The 15,672-nt window shown below is 41.2% G+C and overlaps 1 protein-coding gene across 4 annotated transcripts in view; it reads left to right on the top strand.

Annotated features, from left to right (window-relative positions):
• GPM6B (glycoprotein M6B) overlaps positions 1-15,672 on the top strand; it is a gene marked incomplete at its 5' end in the record, with an annotated part of 107,479 nt that overhangs the window by 88,322 nt on the left and 3,485 nt on the right. For 2 of the 4 annotated variants that reach the window (XM_084286612.1, XM_084286611.1), the window contains 6 exons: positions 5,224-5,410; positions 8,492-8,648; positions 11,737-11,908; positions 13,842-13,915; positions 14,242-14,307; positions 15,026-15,163. In XM_084286612.1, the coding sequence (XP_084142738.1) occupies positions 5,224-5,410; positions 8,492-8,648; positions 11,737-11,908; positions 13,842-13,915; positions 14,242-14,307; positions 15,026-15,106 (737 nt within the window). In that variant the 3' untranslated portion in view covers positions 15,107-15,163. Of the gene's footprint in view, positions 1-5,223; positions 5,411-8,491; positions 8,649-11,736; positions 11,909-13,841; positions 13,916-14,241; positions 14,308-15,025; positions 15,164-15,672 lie in introns of those variants that run through there. The other 2 variants (XM_084286610.1, XM_084286609.1) reach the window with 1 other exon arrangement.

The following is a 15,672-nucleotide window of genomic DNA, read 5'->3' as shown; positions in this document are numbered from 1 at the left end:
AACAGACTTCTGTGATTTAACACAAAGCCTTTTCATTTTAGTGCCTCTGTTAAAGCAGGGAGAGAAGTTTGTCACTTGCTTTAAAGTGACCCTCATAAGATTAAATATTTTATCTTATCGTACTGCTGCTGGCGACCCTTGGCAGCAGCTGTGGGTGACAGGTGTGAGAGTGAAGTTATCTCACTGCTAGGTACTGTCTTATACTCACACAGGAAAGGAAGAGGGAGGGAAATGCCATGTTTGCTTCTGAGGTATTGGCATATTCCCACATCCCTCACTGCTTCCCCCGTAAGTGTCAATCATACTGTAGGGTACAAAACTGTACATCCTAGCATGCATAAGCCATTCAGAAAGGAGATTTTTCAAAAAACAGTAGGTGGCAGAAAGTGAAATTGACATTTGCTTTCATTGACATAAAGTTCAGTTTCTGACAAAGATCCATAGTGGTTTAAGATTCCCATAGTATTATGCATGCTTGGCATTAGGTAATCGTCAGCACCGGGGAAAGAGGAGGTGAATGTAAAATATTGAGTTCTCCTCTTACTTTTATATGTGAATTGGGAGTAGTGATCCCAACACCAGGCTCACGTGGATGTGTAATAATGAACCTGATTTACAAGCGATGACTGCCTTTAAGATGTTATCGAGTGCTTTTTCTTCCCTTGGGTCTCTTGTAACCTTCTTGTTTTGAAAACAGTTCCTTGGCACTTGCTTCCTGAGCCCCGTGCTGAACACAGGAGAGATGGTGGTTCTGGGGCAGAAGAGGTTGTTTCATTTATTCCATGTGGAAACTGGACAGGTGTGCCATGTGCCAGGATTTCTAAAAATGCAGTACAAAATTACAGGCAGTAAGCAACAGGGTTGGGAAGTTGCCTATTGCTTCATCTTTAAGAAAAGGAAGACAGATTTATGTGAGGAGAATAAATGAAACTTCTAGGGAAAAGAGAGTGGGAGCCAACTCAGAAAATGGCCATGGGAAACAACCTTGAGGTTTAATTGCCTGAAATGGAGAGCTTTTCCAACCCCATTTCTGGTTTTCTTTATTCACTGGTTTTTTGTCCCACAACAACCTTGAGTGGCCTTAGGGTATCAGTGGTTTGCACTGGGGATACACTGAGGCACTAGTTCAATTTAGGAGTACAGAACATTAGAGGAGAGGTGGGCTTTCTGTCCAGGAGGTGTTGTGGACACTCATTACATCATGTTTTCCGTGCTTTGTTTTGATTGATGGCTTTATGAACATACATCTGGCACAGCTTTTCAAGCCTGCCCTTCAAGAGCTGATGTGTTAACTTCCTAGACAAAGCCCTGGGACTACCCAAAACACCTACCTGATCCCATTGCACTGCATTTTGTCATCTCATTAGCACAGATTTTGTCGTTCCAGTCCATCTCAACTTTAGTAGGATGAGTCAGAGTCTGAGAATTGCTTTTTTCTTTTTTCTTTCTTTCTTTTTTTTTTTTTTTCCTTAAGACTGCTTTCCATTAAATCTGCATTACCTTGCTTTACTGAGTTTAAATCTTAAAGCTGTACTTAAAGGACCAAAGACGCTTTAGCCACACAATTGCCATTTGACATGGGAAATTGAATGGCTAAGCCCCCGCATATAGTCTGTACACTGCTGGATAGATTATGTAATTATTCTTCATATATTAAGCAACCAATTGCTGATTTGTGTACATATGTTGGTTCATCCTTTACCAATTTCCTGTGACTGATAGTTTCCAGGAGATTAAAAGAATAGTTGGTTCCTGTCCCTTTTTTCTTCTCTTTATTTTTGTCCTTTAGCAAGAATATTTGTGTGTGTGTGTGTGTGTTTAATAGCATTCATTCCCTAGAGAATAATCTCAGTCCTTGTTTTAGCTGGCCTCCTTCTGAGAGTGTGTTAAATCTGTAGCCAAGATCACAGGCAGCCCTGGGCAAATCATTGGGCTGTTATTAACCTGCCGCCATGGCAACTGCTGCTCACCAGCCTGGGGACAAAAAATGTTTTTATTCTGCTGACTTGCACAAAAGGTTCTAGTGATGCCTTGTACAAAATGGCCATTGAAAGGGGAGATGCAGCGATGTGTGGTTGTGCTCCACAGTTTCATATTTAAATCATTTTACTCTGCTGTGTTGGAAGTGGATGTACAGCTGAAAGCTTCAGTGCAGTGGCTGTATGGAAAGTAAAAAGTAACAGAAAATGGGAACTAGACCTTTTTTAAAAAATATATATATACTTTTTTTGGTCAGCTTTAGTTTGCAGACAATCAGGGTGCACTTGTCATCAGTGTGTTATCAAGCTATTTTTTAAAAGTGAGTATGAGATAGGCAAACGTCATTGTGGTTTGCTGTATACTGTATGAAGGTACTTGCTGACTTGGGGTTACAGAAATGGATCATAAAGCAGATTGCCTAGAAAGCTTCTGTTTTGAAAAGAAATTTTACCCAGCTGGGAAGCTGGGTACAAATATCCTAGTGCTTGATGAACTTCTAATTTTAGCTGTTTTTTGAAGCTGCTCCTCTTTAAGGTTTGAATTAAAATAAATAAATAAATAAAATTAGAAAACAGCACTATTGTTCAGGCGAGGCATGAATTTAGGGTCCTCACAAAGCAAGGGCCTGGCAGCCCTAATCCCAAGATGAGATGCTGTCCCGCGGGTCACGTACCCTCTGGCAGGAGACTCTGCAGAAGCTGTGGTGTTGATCTGGATGGCAGACAACTGTGCATGTATGGGTGCTGTCTCATGGAAACGTGCTGTTTTGGGACCTTGTGTGCACTTGCAAGCTGGCAGTGTGCAATTTCCCTGTGAACTGAAGACCCTCTGCCTGCATGTTGAGGGTTGCTGTGAAGTTCCTGCAGTTCCACATTCGGGCAGTTTCCTCTGCCTCACTCAAAATAGCGTGGTTGCTTAAGAGACCTCTTAGGGTGTCCCTTGGCCATGGTCTGAAACAATAAAGGCCACTCAAATTGTTGTGGTGCCTTCTTACTTGGGCTGTTGGGGTAGAATATGAAGAGTATAGCCACAAAGATGCTATGTGCTACTGCCAACACCTTGGAAGAGAGGGGGTTTGCCACCATCAGTCCGTATTCAAGGGTCTGTGGATGAACAAAAGGTGTTGCGAAAATGTGTTGGGATAAGATATCCTTCAATTTCTCTAAGATGGTTGTTCTGCTAGTAGCTTGGGCAGCAGGCTGTGCAGTGTGGGGTACCAGGGAGACAGGTACCTAGCTGGGTGACATTAATCGTTAATCCTTTGTTTACACCAGTTTTGAGAGTTTTGTCAAGCAGGCTGCTCCCATTTTCTGAAACAGGAAGCTTTTCTTGCAGACCTTGTCAGTCTATTGGTTTTGTTTCCAGCTGTTTTTATTTCCCATCTCTGGTGGGATCCTTCTGTGAAGCGATCAGCATGAGAAGGTGATTGACCTCCTGCTCACCAGGTAGCAAGCTGGTGTTTGGTTTCCTCCTCCTTCACGAGTAGGACCCGGGAGCCCGTTTTGTGCTGGGCTGTAGCCATGTCAGTGCTGGGCATGCTCTGTTGAGCTGCCATGCTGTTAGGCCTGGACAGTCCTTTGCTGCTAGCCCTGCACCAGATGCAACAATTCCTGGGATCAGCTCTAGGAGATGTGGGCCTGATGCGGAGGCAGACACTGGTGGAAGCGAGCCAGCCTCACATATGGGAAATGTTGAGTCCGATGTGTAGCTTGGGAGCTGTGGTAAAGCTGAGGTTTGCTCTGCAAGGCCTGGTATATGAACTCAACCCAGAACCTCTGTGATAAGACGAACACAAGAGATGATTTCCTCTGATAGCACACATCTGTGTTTGCTTGCTGTGCTTTGTCCCCTGAGTGCCCAGCTGCCGTGTCTGTCGGTGCTGCAGGGTTTCTGTCCTGGAGGTAGCTCCCACTGCGCGGCTTCCAGCTGCGGGCTTGGCTATGGATGTTTCCCAGGCTCACTCCCATGCAATTAAACCTTGCCTGCAGCCAGCAGAGTGGCATTTTAAGTCATCTCGGTGGTGGTAGCTGCTTGAGCCTCACTGGGACATTTGCCGGTGGCTCTCTAAAAAGAGAATTTTATACTTATGATCTGGACTAGGACTTTGAGGAAGCCAGGATGTGTGGGTTTGGCTGTCCCATACCCACGCAGGGTTTCTTAATTTAATGCCATCCAGCAGGATCAGTAGGCTGTGGCACTAGGCCCAGCGCACCATCGAGCGGGGTCCTAATGGCTTGTGTGCGTTGCGCAGTTGTATGAAACGTACCTTAATGGAGACAGCTTAATGCCATCACCCCGAAGTAATGAATTGGTATGGATTGCCATTACCATTATAACGCGGTTAAAAGCTGTGTTTGTTTCCGATTTACATTTCCCAGCTCTGCAAGCAGATGGGCTTTCAGGCAGGGCGGTTGGGAGGAGCCTGGTAATACGGCTGCCACAACCTTATTGCAGTGCTTGCCGAGCAGCAGTTCTGGGGGGTTGTTTTGTTAGCTCAGACTGCCTAGACAATAAATTTCATTAAGACTATGATTACGCTACTGCAGACTGTACTCAGGGATCACTGTAAATCCAGTGCGTCCTATAAAGCTGGAAATGTATAATACTGCTCCATCTCACTACTGTCAGTAAAAATTGCTACTTTTTGGCAGCTACTATTTTTTTCTGCTGATAAATATCTGTATCTGTATAACCTTATATGGATTTACACAGAAAGATATGAAAGAGCACAGAGTAGTTAGGTTTCACAGACCTAAACATGTTCCCCTGTCAATGAAAGCAACAAAGCATCTTTCACTTTTCCAGAAGGCTTCGTTGGCTTGAGCGCTTACTTCTCTGGCTTCCCAAGCAGTGCTAGCACCTGGTGCTCGTGTCCTTAATACCAGTAATGCTGACATGTGATGAGCTCTGTGTCAGCAGCTGAATTGCAACGGATCACTTCAGATAAACAGCTTTTTTTCTTTTTCCATTTCATAGGCTGTCTCATCGATCTCCTCTTGATCCTGTAGAGTTAGGAGCACTTGGCCCACTTTCTGGGCTTTGAGCTCACCCCGACAGATCTGTAGGTCACTGTTTTAGAGGGTGATGCTTTCTTGCACCATCTATAGATTTTTGCTTAGCGCAACGTCAATGTCTGGGCCTTTTATTCCCCACGGCTTTTGTCAAGCAGAGAGCGAATATTCTTTTCCCTCATTATTTGCTTTTTGCTCATAACGTTCCTTTGGCTTTCTTTCTTCTGCTTAGGTTGCTTTGAATGTTGCATTAAGTGCCTAGGAGGAGTGCCATATGCTTCGCTGGTGGCAACCATTCTCTGCTTCTCGGGGGTAGCCTTGTTTTGTGGCTGCGGCCATGTGGCGCTCACAGGCACGGTGTCCATCCTTGAGCAGCACTTCTCCACGACTGCCAGCGACCATGCTTTGCTGAGTGAAGTGTAAGTATGCCTCCCATTGCCATTATTCATGAAGAACTTCCACCACAGCACCCTCATGCTGGATGGGCAGAGATGGGTTCAAATCTCAGTCTCTATCCCTGAGCATTAGGTTGCCTGTTTCTCCAACACCTATAGGTGTTTTTCAGTGTTTACACTCAAAGAGGCAGAGTGTGTATCCTGCTTAACCCATTTGTATTCATTACATCAATTTCATGAGCATCAAGAGACCTCTAAATAGGTGCATTATACCTACTGCTCCAGAATTATACCTGACTTTTTTCAGTCATCAGAAAACAAAGGTGCACCCAGAGTGGAGAAGCAGCTTTTTGCACAGGGCAGGATAAGATCCTGTGCTTGAATTAGATTCCCTGGTAAATGTGTTGAAAACCAAAGAAATAGTATCCAGCAGCAATACAAAGTTTGAAGGTATAACAGAAATAACTGTGAAGCATTGTTGTGTCCATCGCCCCTCAGAAGAAGGTGGATGGGTATTGTGCACTGAGCAGAAAAGCAGGAAAAAAAGGAGAGAGGAAAGATTATAAATAGTATAGATGTTTGTCTTTGCTACTTTAGCCTTTGCAAATAACCACCAGTGAAATGTTAGGGGATTTTGTGTTCCTGAGCTTTATCAGTGAAGCCTGTTTCAGAACCTGCAGCCAGCATCCAGCCCCACTGGAGCAAACCTCTGTTTTCCTTTAATGATGAGGACCGTGTAGACCCAAGTGTTCAGTACTTCAGATACCTGGTCTTTGGAGCATCAGCTGGGTGTTACATGTCCCCTGAATCTGAAGCTGCTGGTCCTTGAGAAGACTTCTGTTCAGTGGTGGAAAGGAATTTTGATCAAGCTGAACTTAATGGAAATTGCATGCCAGTGTCAAGATGCTAAGGAGTCAAGGCAGCAGGAACATGGGCTCTACAGGGGGGCCTGCCCATCTGCCAGCTTCTGCAGAGTTTTTGTTTGTTTGTTTTTGTTACTTCATTGTTTTGTTTTGTTTTTCTTTTTCCATAGCCTCCCTTTTAGCTCTTGTGGACACAGACCTGTCAATCTGCAGGCACTGAGCCTGATGACCACCACAGCTCCCCCCTTCCCATCCTCTGAGAGCACTGACTGCTCTCAAAAAGCCATTTGGGGGCTTTTCCCCCTCCCAATGCCTAAAGCTGCCCCATGGCACTGGGATTGCACCCAGCCACTGATTCCTGTGCCCCCTGAGGCTGAGCACCACGTCCTCAGCTCTGTTGTGTGAACCACAGGGATGCTACTATTAGCATAAAAATTTAGAGAAAAACAATGAGCAGCTGTTCTTAGAATTTGAAAATGAAATTGCAAAAGTAGCCACAACAGGCAGCAAGTTTTGAATTTTGGAGAATTGTTGACAATGTTTCTTGCCGAGGCAGCATCAGCAGCTGGGGGGCTGTGTAATTCCTACCAAATTCCAGCTGTAATTCCAGCTGTGGTCTCTGGCTCTGTGGAAGTCAAACAAGAAAGGCAAGGGAGAGGAGATGCCAGAAAGGGGCAAATTATTTAAGGCCAAGAGATGTAATATAAATGAAAAATATATTAGTAGGGCCATCATTTGTAGAACATATTTTTAACCAGGTTTTGTATTACTAATTTCTAGTAATGTACATAGATTGTTGGTGACAGTGAAGTATTCTTTTATTCTCCATCAAACGCTGAGTTAATTTTTTCATGCTTTATAGTGCAGGTGCAATGGCTTTATCCTGTTATTTTGAATCACTTTGGAAAATAAACATGAACACTATTTCACTTCCCACATATAATTTTAAATGAGCAATATCCTATTTTGATACAAGGGGTGTGCTATCTGTCTGGATAACATTTAACTGTGTAAATGGTAGTCATCAGTTTTCTTTAAACGAAACTAAAACATGCAGGTGCTCTTTGAAGAAGCTAGTTGGGGGAGAGTAGTGAGAATTGAAAAAAAATCTAAGGAAAAATGTATATGCATTTTTTCCTAAAACAAACAAATGAAAGCATCAGTATAGATCTACAAAGTTAATTTTCCTGTTATGTGAATATATTCATCTGAAATAAATATCTCAATAAAAAAAAAAAAAAATTTTTTTAAAGACATTAATTCTGGAGAAGTTTGCAATGAAGTATGATTTTTGGAGACCAGCAGAATTGTTGTATAGAAGATCTGGCATTCTGGTCCTCCAAAACAGTCAGGTTCACACACTGAATCCATAACTGGATTGGTAATACTAGAAATGATACCATTTACCAAGAGTAAAAATACCATAAGATTTTCACTGCAGATGGTATGTTTGTAGGAAATCAAGAACCTTCTCAAATAAGATTCAAAGGAAGCTCTTATGCCACATACCATGCGATCTTCTTCTTCTGGACAGTTCCAGACTACCTCAAATGGAAGGATTTCCTAAATATTTGCTGCAGGTTTTTAACCTTAACTACATTTAAGGGAGCTTAACACAGCTGTGTGACTTCAGGCACTGAAGCTCACTTGGAAGTACCCTCCTAGGCTGTGGAGCAGACCATTCCTCAGAACTCTCTGCAACGTTTGCTGAGTTTTGTATCAGAAAAGTTCCACACAAATTTCTGTAAACATACGTTAACTGGATTTTACATGTCAAAACAGTGATTTTTGGGGTCTACTTCCTTCCCCTAAGCCAAAGGAGCCACCATGGAGTGTGGTCGTTCAGCCAGTAGTTCAGCTCCAGCCTTTTCTGCTTCAGTGCACACTTTCTATGCTGTAGCTATTGGACATTCCCTGAGGTAGGTGTCAGGGTCAGCCACAGGAAAAAAAAAATCTCCATGGTGGATGCATGAAATGGAGTCTTCCAGCTTGTGACTAACAGCAGTCAGGGTAGGAACTGCAGCACAAACAGCGGGTGCAAAACTAACGGGCATTGGTACTGCTTACCTGTAGAAGTTGTAGCAGCACTTTCCTGCAGCCTACATGCTTAAAATGCTTTAAAGAGCATAAACTGTGTTTCTAGAAAGTGAGTTGACTCATACCTGTTATGATTAGGGAAGACTTGCTTTGTTTTAAAAGGAATTAAATCTAATTACATCCTTTTTTTTCTTTTTCATTTTAGAATACAGCTAATGCAGTATGTAATTTATGGCATTGCATCATTTTTCTTCTTATATGGAATAATCCTTTTGGCAGAAGGCTTTTACACAACAAGTGCTGTGAAGGAGCTGCATGGAGAGTTCAAAACGACAGCTTGTGGCCGCTGCATCAGTGGGATGGTGAGTAGCACTAGGAATGGGAACGTTGTCCTTCCTTGCTAAAACCTGTTGGGCTTGGCTTGACTCCTGTGTCTCTGAACCACAGTGTATTGCCAGAACCTCTGTTTAACTCCTTATGGGTGAGCCAATGCCTGTTGCTGGTCCCTCTCTGAACTTTGTGGATGCTTGGTCAAACCCAAGTTCTGCAGGTTGACTGGTGGGGTGCTACTGTGGCCTTCCCCTCCTAAAGCTGAGCCCACTGTTTGAAACTGGTGGAGGCTGCTGATTTTGAAAAATTCTGTGTGAGACAAAATGGAATTTGCACTTTTGAACACAGAGTACACTGATAATGTTCAAGGGCAGATTGTAAGATGGCTGTGGTTTGCAGAGCTATTTAAATAGCAGACTGCAGTTCCTCTGACTTCCATAGTCTATTCTACATGGGAACGTCTGGATCCTTCAAACAAACACTAATGAATGAAGCTTCACAACATCTTTGCACTTGAATCAAGTATTTCTGTCTTGCTTTTGCAGATGGCAAAAGGCATACAGATATAATAATGAGTCTTTTTTGCAAAGCTGAAACACTTAGAGCCTTAAAGTTACAAGCCATCTTCCCTTCAATATACTTCTGTATTAGAACATCTTAAACAAAGTTTAACTAAAAATAAAACTTCAGATTCTCACCCACATTGCCCCCTAGGGCGCACTCTGCAAGAACAGAAACATAACTATGTTTCTAAGACAGGATTTCAAAGTTATTTCTGAAAATCTGAATTCAAAGCTTGTAATTCTGGAGGAAGCTAAGCAGTATGACAGATCGCCCACGGGAAAGTGTGGGTGAGAAGAGAAGAGGCTTTTGATGTGATTGTTGCATTTTAATATACAACCTATATCCTGTACTTAAAAAATATGTACTTTCAGCTGGTTAAATACAAAGAAGATGCATGTTTATTTTCAAAAGGGTTAAGAATTTTCCACTGTGCTGTCGGATACTTACTGAATTTTTCAAGGGCTAATAAAAATAAGACATTCAATCATTTTCTAGTTAAGTAGCTATTTTCTTGCTCTTTTCTTTGAAAGTATCATCTTCAGTGAGGAGCAAAATTATGTCTAAAACAGCATTTCTAAAGATCCAAAATACAGTAGAAGCATACACATCTTGTTACTGCAAGGGGTAGTTACTTGTTACTGTTGGGTAGTTGGAGGCACGTCACTGTCAGCTGCTTACACAAATACCAGTGTGACACACAGACATATGACACAAAAACATGTTTTCATGTCGTCCTGTTTGTCCAGACAATTAAAGAGAGAGTTTAACAGTTCAGTTAAGACTTGAAGCTCTGGTAAGACATCTCAGTGGTTAGTGGCGACAGCTATAGCATATGCCACTGTCTCGTGCTAGAGCTGCTTAAAACACCAGGCTTTAGAACAAGGTTTGTGAGGAGAAACAACATCCTAACAGACTGGTGGTGCCTGCAGACAGCAGCTTTTAGCCATCCACTGTGTTTTTCTGCCTATTTAATCAAGAACACTTCTACTTATTCCTCAGTTACATCACCAAGCTGGGTGCAGTCCCTTCCATGTTGCATAAGGTTACTGCAGAAGATAGTCTTTTGACTTGACTGAATTATTTCTGTTGGCTGTGGTAATGCAGAAGAACTGTTTCCAACATTTTATCTGTGTTGTATGTGAGAGTGATTTTTATTTTTTTTTCTTAGCTATTTTAGGAGTTAAAGGCTTCCCATTCTCCTTCTCATGCATATTTCAAATATGCACATGCAAACCCATGTTTTATGTATAGTGTATCTATAGAAATCCTTTAAACTGGTCTACTTGGTTATTACCAAAACCCACTGAGAACTTCTAGTGTCTGGCATGACGTAGGGCATTTTAGCTCAGTTGTATTAATTCAAGACTAGCAGGTTTTCTGTGTATGTCTGTTTTCCAAGTGCTTCCAACTTCCCACCTTCTTTCCCTCCAAAATCTAACCAGTTACTTCAAAGTTGCTCAGTGTGTCTGGACACACCTCTGAGGATGCAAACTTCCACTGCTGCAGAATTTGTTCAGGCCGTCAGTTCTGGGGTCAGGCTAAGACAACCCCCACTTCAGTTTCTTTCCCATCTCTGCTGCTCTGGCACACAGACTTCTGATAAGAATACAGTGCTCTACTGGAAAGTGAAGCCTTTCCAACCCACCTACAGTCAAAGAATGGTGATAAAGGAACACACAAAATATAAAAATGTTTCCCCATTTTGCAAGGGGAATCCAAACCTTAGCCTCTCAAGGAGGGGGAAGCTAGGAGCTGATGCCAGAGCTCACAAGATAGTATTTCACCATAAAACTTAACATGGAAGAATAGGAGAGAGCAGAGGTCCAGTGGGAGCAGAAAGCTGGAGATATCTGGAGCCGTGAGTGAGTACCTGATAATCTTACCAAAGAAAATGTATGTAATACTAACAACAACAACAGCAAAATAAAGCAAATTTTAATAGGAAAATCCATGATCATCTGAGCTGAAGTAAGTAATTTTTGTCTTGGCAATGTGTATTAGTTTTCTGATCTGCTGTAATGAACATGGTATGTTTTCTAAAATAGGTATTCTCAACTGTTACATTCAAAATTGATTTCAATAAATCAGGGAGTACAGAAGAGCTCTGCATACATCAATTCACTCTATTGTTTTGATTTGCAAGTTGTATAGAAGTGCTAGTATATTGCAGTTAATAAAAAAAAAAATCCTTAAATTGACTTTTGTTGGAATTTTATTGGTTTTAGCCTACAACCTGCTTAGCTGAGACTCTTGAGAAATTAATGAACTGCTCATTCAGGAGGCCAAGCTGCTTGCTCAAGCAGCCAGATGAAAAAAGAAATGTCTGAATTACTTTCTCAGAAGCACTTAGAGTACCAAAGTATTTGTAAGCAACATAAGCAATGCTAATGTTGTTAGTATGTATGGAAATAATGGAATAATTTAATGGAAATTAAATACTTTATTACTTAATTTCTGAAAATATGTTTAAAGACTGTACTGAAGCATTTTTTTAAGGAAAATTCAAGTATTCTTTTCAAAGAGCAAATATGAAGTGCATGTGTTTTCTCTGCCCAGTTTGTTTTCCTCACCTATGTGCTTGGAGTGGCCTGGCTTGGGGTCTTTGGCTTCTCCGCTGTGCCTGTCTTTATGTTCTATAACATATGGTCAACTTGCGAAGTCATCAAATCTCTTCAGACAAATATGACAGTTCCAGGGGACCAGATCTGCGTGGATATCAGGCAATACGGTACTTATTTAAATCCTGATTAAATGCTTTATCCTTTCTCCTTGGTCTATCTTCAGTAGTTTTGTTTCAGCTTTATCAAATGAACCAAATGCAAAAGCATCTTGTGTCCCTGAATGTGCTATTACTTTTCTAATTAATTCAGATTACATTGATCTCTTTCCAGATGCAATCAGTTTAACTGAAGAGGCAAGTCATTTATCTAAAATGATTTTGTAGCAGTTTCCAATACCATAATATTAGGTGTAAAAATAGATCAGCCTCAAAATAAAGTTCTTAGAGACAAAGCTGAGAGATAACCAGAATCTGTTTTCTTAAGCCCATTTGTATATGTATTTTCTTTCAAAAAGCTGTTTTTACATTTAATTATGAAGTTAATGCCTGAGTTTTGCTGTAATGATTACTTTCAGTGAAAACCAAAAACCTGCAATTGAGGGTCTGCCTCAGATATTAATGAATTAACTCTGCTTTCTAATTACACACAGAAAACTGGGGGAGGGGTGCAAGTAGCAGAGCAGTGGGGAAATAGCTTAAAATATTATCTGGCCTTTCAAATACTTTAGTCATTAAAGTGAATTTTTCCTGAAGTTAATCTCATCTTCCTCTGTGCTGAAAACCTTCTGTCACAGTTACTTTGGGCTTCATTTTAGCTTGCATTTTCTGGGTATGTTTGTTTCTTTGGACTAATTAAATCAAAGCTGAGGAAACTGATTCACAGTCGAGAAAGCAAGCAAGCTGAGTTTTCCTTTCCTGTCCTGGCTGTAGGTTCAGTAGGAGAGAATAAGATGTACCAACTTTAAAAATAAGAAGTCCCAAATCAAATACTTGCATCCTATTTCAGCAGCTGCCACCAAGAGGCTGGGAAGTACCCTTTTTCAGTAGCAAAGCCCAGGAGTGCAGGGGGAAGGTGCACTCCTCCACCCTTCTGCTTCTCCTGTTTGTTTTGCAGCTGTACCAGGGCAGTGAGGGGCTGTGTTTTTCCTCTGATTGATAAAATCATTTGTCTTTCAATGAGTAGCGGGAGGGAGCAGCTTCTCAATGCGCTGCTTGTGTCACTGAAGTGTCTTCTAGTTCTGGGTGGAAGCAATAGCTGAATGCCTTCAACTGTATCTTGCAGTTGCAGAGAAGAAACTGGCTTTAAAGTAAATCCTATAAAGTCTTTCTGAAAGCCATATTGTCCTGAGATAGTTTCAATGACCTGCCCCTTACAAAGTTTCTAATTCCAACCAGCCGAGTTTAAAATGTGAATTGTATCGAGGAGGAAAAGCGCTGTTTTCCTTTTTCGAGCCATGGCTTCTGCTTAAGCTTTACATCTGTTACTGGTCTAAAAGTTTAGGTTATTTTAAACTTTCTAGATCCCATCGACTTTTCAGATTTTCAGTCATGTAAGAAAAGTAATTGGGAGTACGTGAGGTATAGCAGACCAGATTCTCTTGTAGCAGCTCTCACTTAATGCTTTTTTACCCTCTGGAACTTAAATAGAAGAAAATTCTTGTGTAGTTCTCCCCTCCAGCTCCTCATTCACTCTCTTCTGCAGCAGTTGTTCAAGTAGCACTTAATCTAGTGAGGAATTGCACAATAAGTGCTGTCCTGAAAGATGCCAAGTATCTCTGAGATGCAGATGATCCCTTTCAGTCCCCAGTCTCGGGGAGCAGGCAGTATGAGACTGGACCTGAAGCACAAAAATCCAACCATTTGGCTGCCATATGGGAAAACCACATCTGAGAACATATCTTGGCAGCAAGCCTTGGTATAAGGAGAAAGTGCAATTTTAGTGAGCTTTTTAATTTCTCCTGCCAACTCAAAGCTGTACTGGTCAACGCGTGGATGCCCAAAATGGGAACACAACTGGCAAGTGGGCAGAAAAAATAAGAAAGGAACAGAAAGCATGTGTTGATTGCTAAAATTAGTGGTTTCTTTTGCTGTGGTATTTCAGGTATTATCCCGTGGAATGCTGTACCTGGCAAAGCCTGTGGTCCGATCCTGGAGAACATCTGCAACACGAATGAGGTACACAGGCATGGCCCATGTGCGACTTATGCCTCCAGGTCACTTAGGCACAGCATAATAACTAACTTGGTGAAAGTTTGTGGAGGGAACTAATACTAAGAGTAAAAAGAAATTGATTTGGGCAGAATATTGAAACTAGTCTGGCTTTGATCATCAAAAAAAAAAAAAAGTGTTTTCTAAACAGTTTAAGTTTTTAGAGCTTTGAACCTCTTGCTATGAAGACAGATTTATTATCCTTATTCTTTAAAACAGCTGAAATGCATGTTATACTATCCTTAGTTATGTAAACATTTTTAACATCTTGTTTTTTCATCTTTTTCCCCTAGTTCTACATGTCTTATCACCTGTTCATTGTGGCTTGTGCTGGAGCTGGTGCCACTGTCATAGCATTGGTGGGTAGCATTTTTATTTATTTTTTTATTTTTTACTGCGCAATGTGTTCCTTTCAGACTTAAGATGCTTTAAGATCAAATGTTATGCATCTTAAAAATGCTGATACTAGACGTAAAAGAGGGTGAGCTGTAATCACTGTTACTTTCTGCTAAGCTTTGGGCATTCCGAGTCAGCAGGTCCAACACTTCTGCTTTAAGAAGTCATCTTAACTCACCTGCCCTATCCTTAGGAAAAAAAAAATCTTTGCATGTCCTTTTAAAATCCTACTTCTACCCACTGTTGATATTTTTCTGTTCACTATTTCTTTTCATTGTTGTAGTTTATTTGATCAATAGCTTGTAACCTCTTGTTCTTTTTGTCTGGACCCAGGCAATTTGACTAGTCCAGCCCTGCAATGCCAATCACAGGTAGCAGTTGGAAAAAGGGATGTTAATAAGATGACTTTTTTCATGTGTCTAACACTTACTCTAGCTGCCAGCTTCTAACTTCCTATCAGCCCAATCCAGGTGTAATGGTGCCTGCTCTTAGGCAAAATAGCCTTAGGCCTGTGTGTAGATTATACTCAAGGGACAAAAGGCAAGTTAGTTACCTTGCATCTTCACCCTGGAGGAAGCTCGGAATAGCATCTGTTGTAAAAGTATCAACGGTTGCCCAAGTGGGCTTGAGCCGTCACCTTGTTTGTTTCTTACTCTCCTGTATTTTGTTCTCTTCCACCAGCTGATCTACATGATGGCTACTACATATAACTATGCTGTTTTGAAGTTTAAGAGTCGGGAAGATTGCTGCACTAAATTCTAAATTGTATAAGCCCAGTAAAGAGCTGCATTGCTGTAGCTTGAAATACCACTGACACCCTAGGCTAAAAGTCTAGCTTTCTGAATTTTGTTACAGTAATTGTAAATAGCTTCAGTAAGCCTCATTTAGCTTATCAGATTAATAAAATGACTTCTTGTATATGAACTATGATGTGGATGAGATCTGGCTATTTTTTCCTGTTGAGAGGATTCAGTTACTGTTGGACTGTTTATAAATCGTCCTTTGGAAGATGGGACTTTTTCATTTGAAGTCTCCATTTGCTTTGTAGCAGTCATCTCTAAAACAAAGACTGGAACAGTTCAGGGTCAGAATTACTCATCTATTCTTCATCCTGAATGACAACTGCAAAAAACTCTGAGCATACAAATATATATGATACAAAATATAAAGAGTAATAAAGTCGTGCCAGTCTCTTTTGGCAGAAATCAGAAGCCCCAGTATTATGAATTAGTCGGCTTGTCTTTCTGGTGCATGGATGATTAAGTTGATTATTTTCTTTTACTTCATTTTCAAATAACTGCCAAATCGTGCTCTCTCTGGAATGAAAT

This window comes from Netta rufina (genome assembly GCF_964035555.1).
Source record: "Netta rufina genome assembly, chromosome: 1".
NCBI lineage: Eukaryota > Metazoa > Chordata > Aves > Anseriformes > Anatidae > Netta > Netta rufina.
This window is presented reverse-complemented; position numbering and strand designations above follow the sequence as displayed.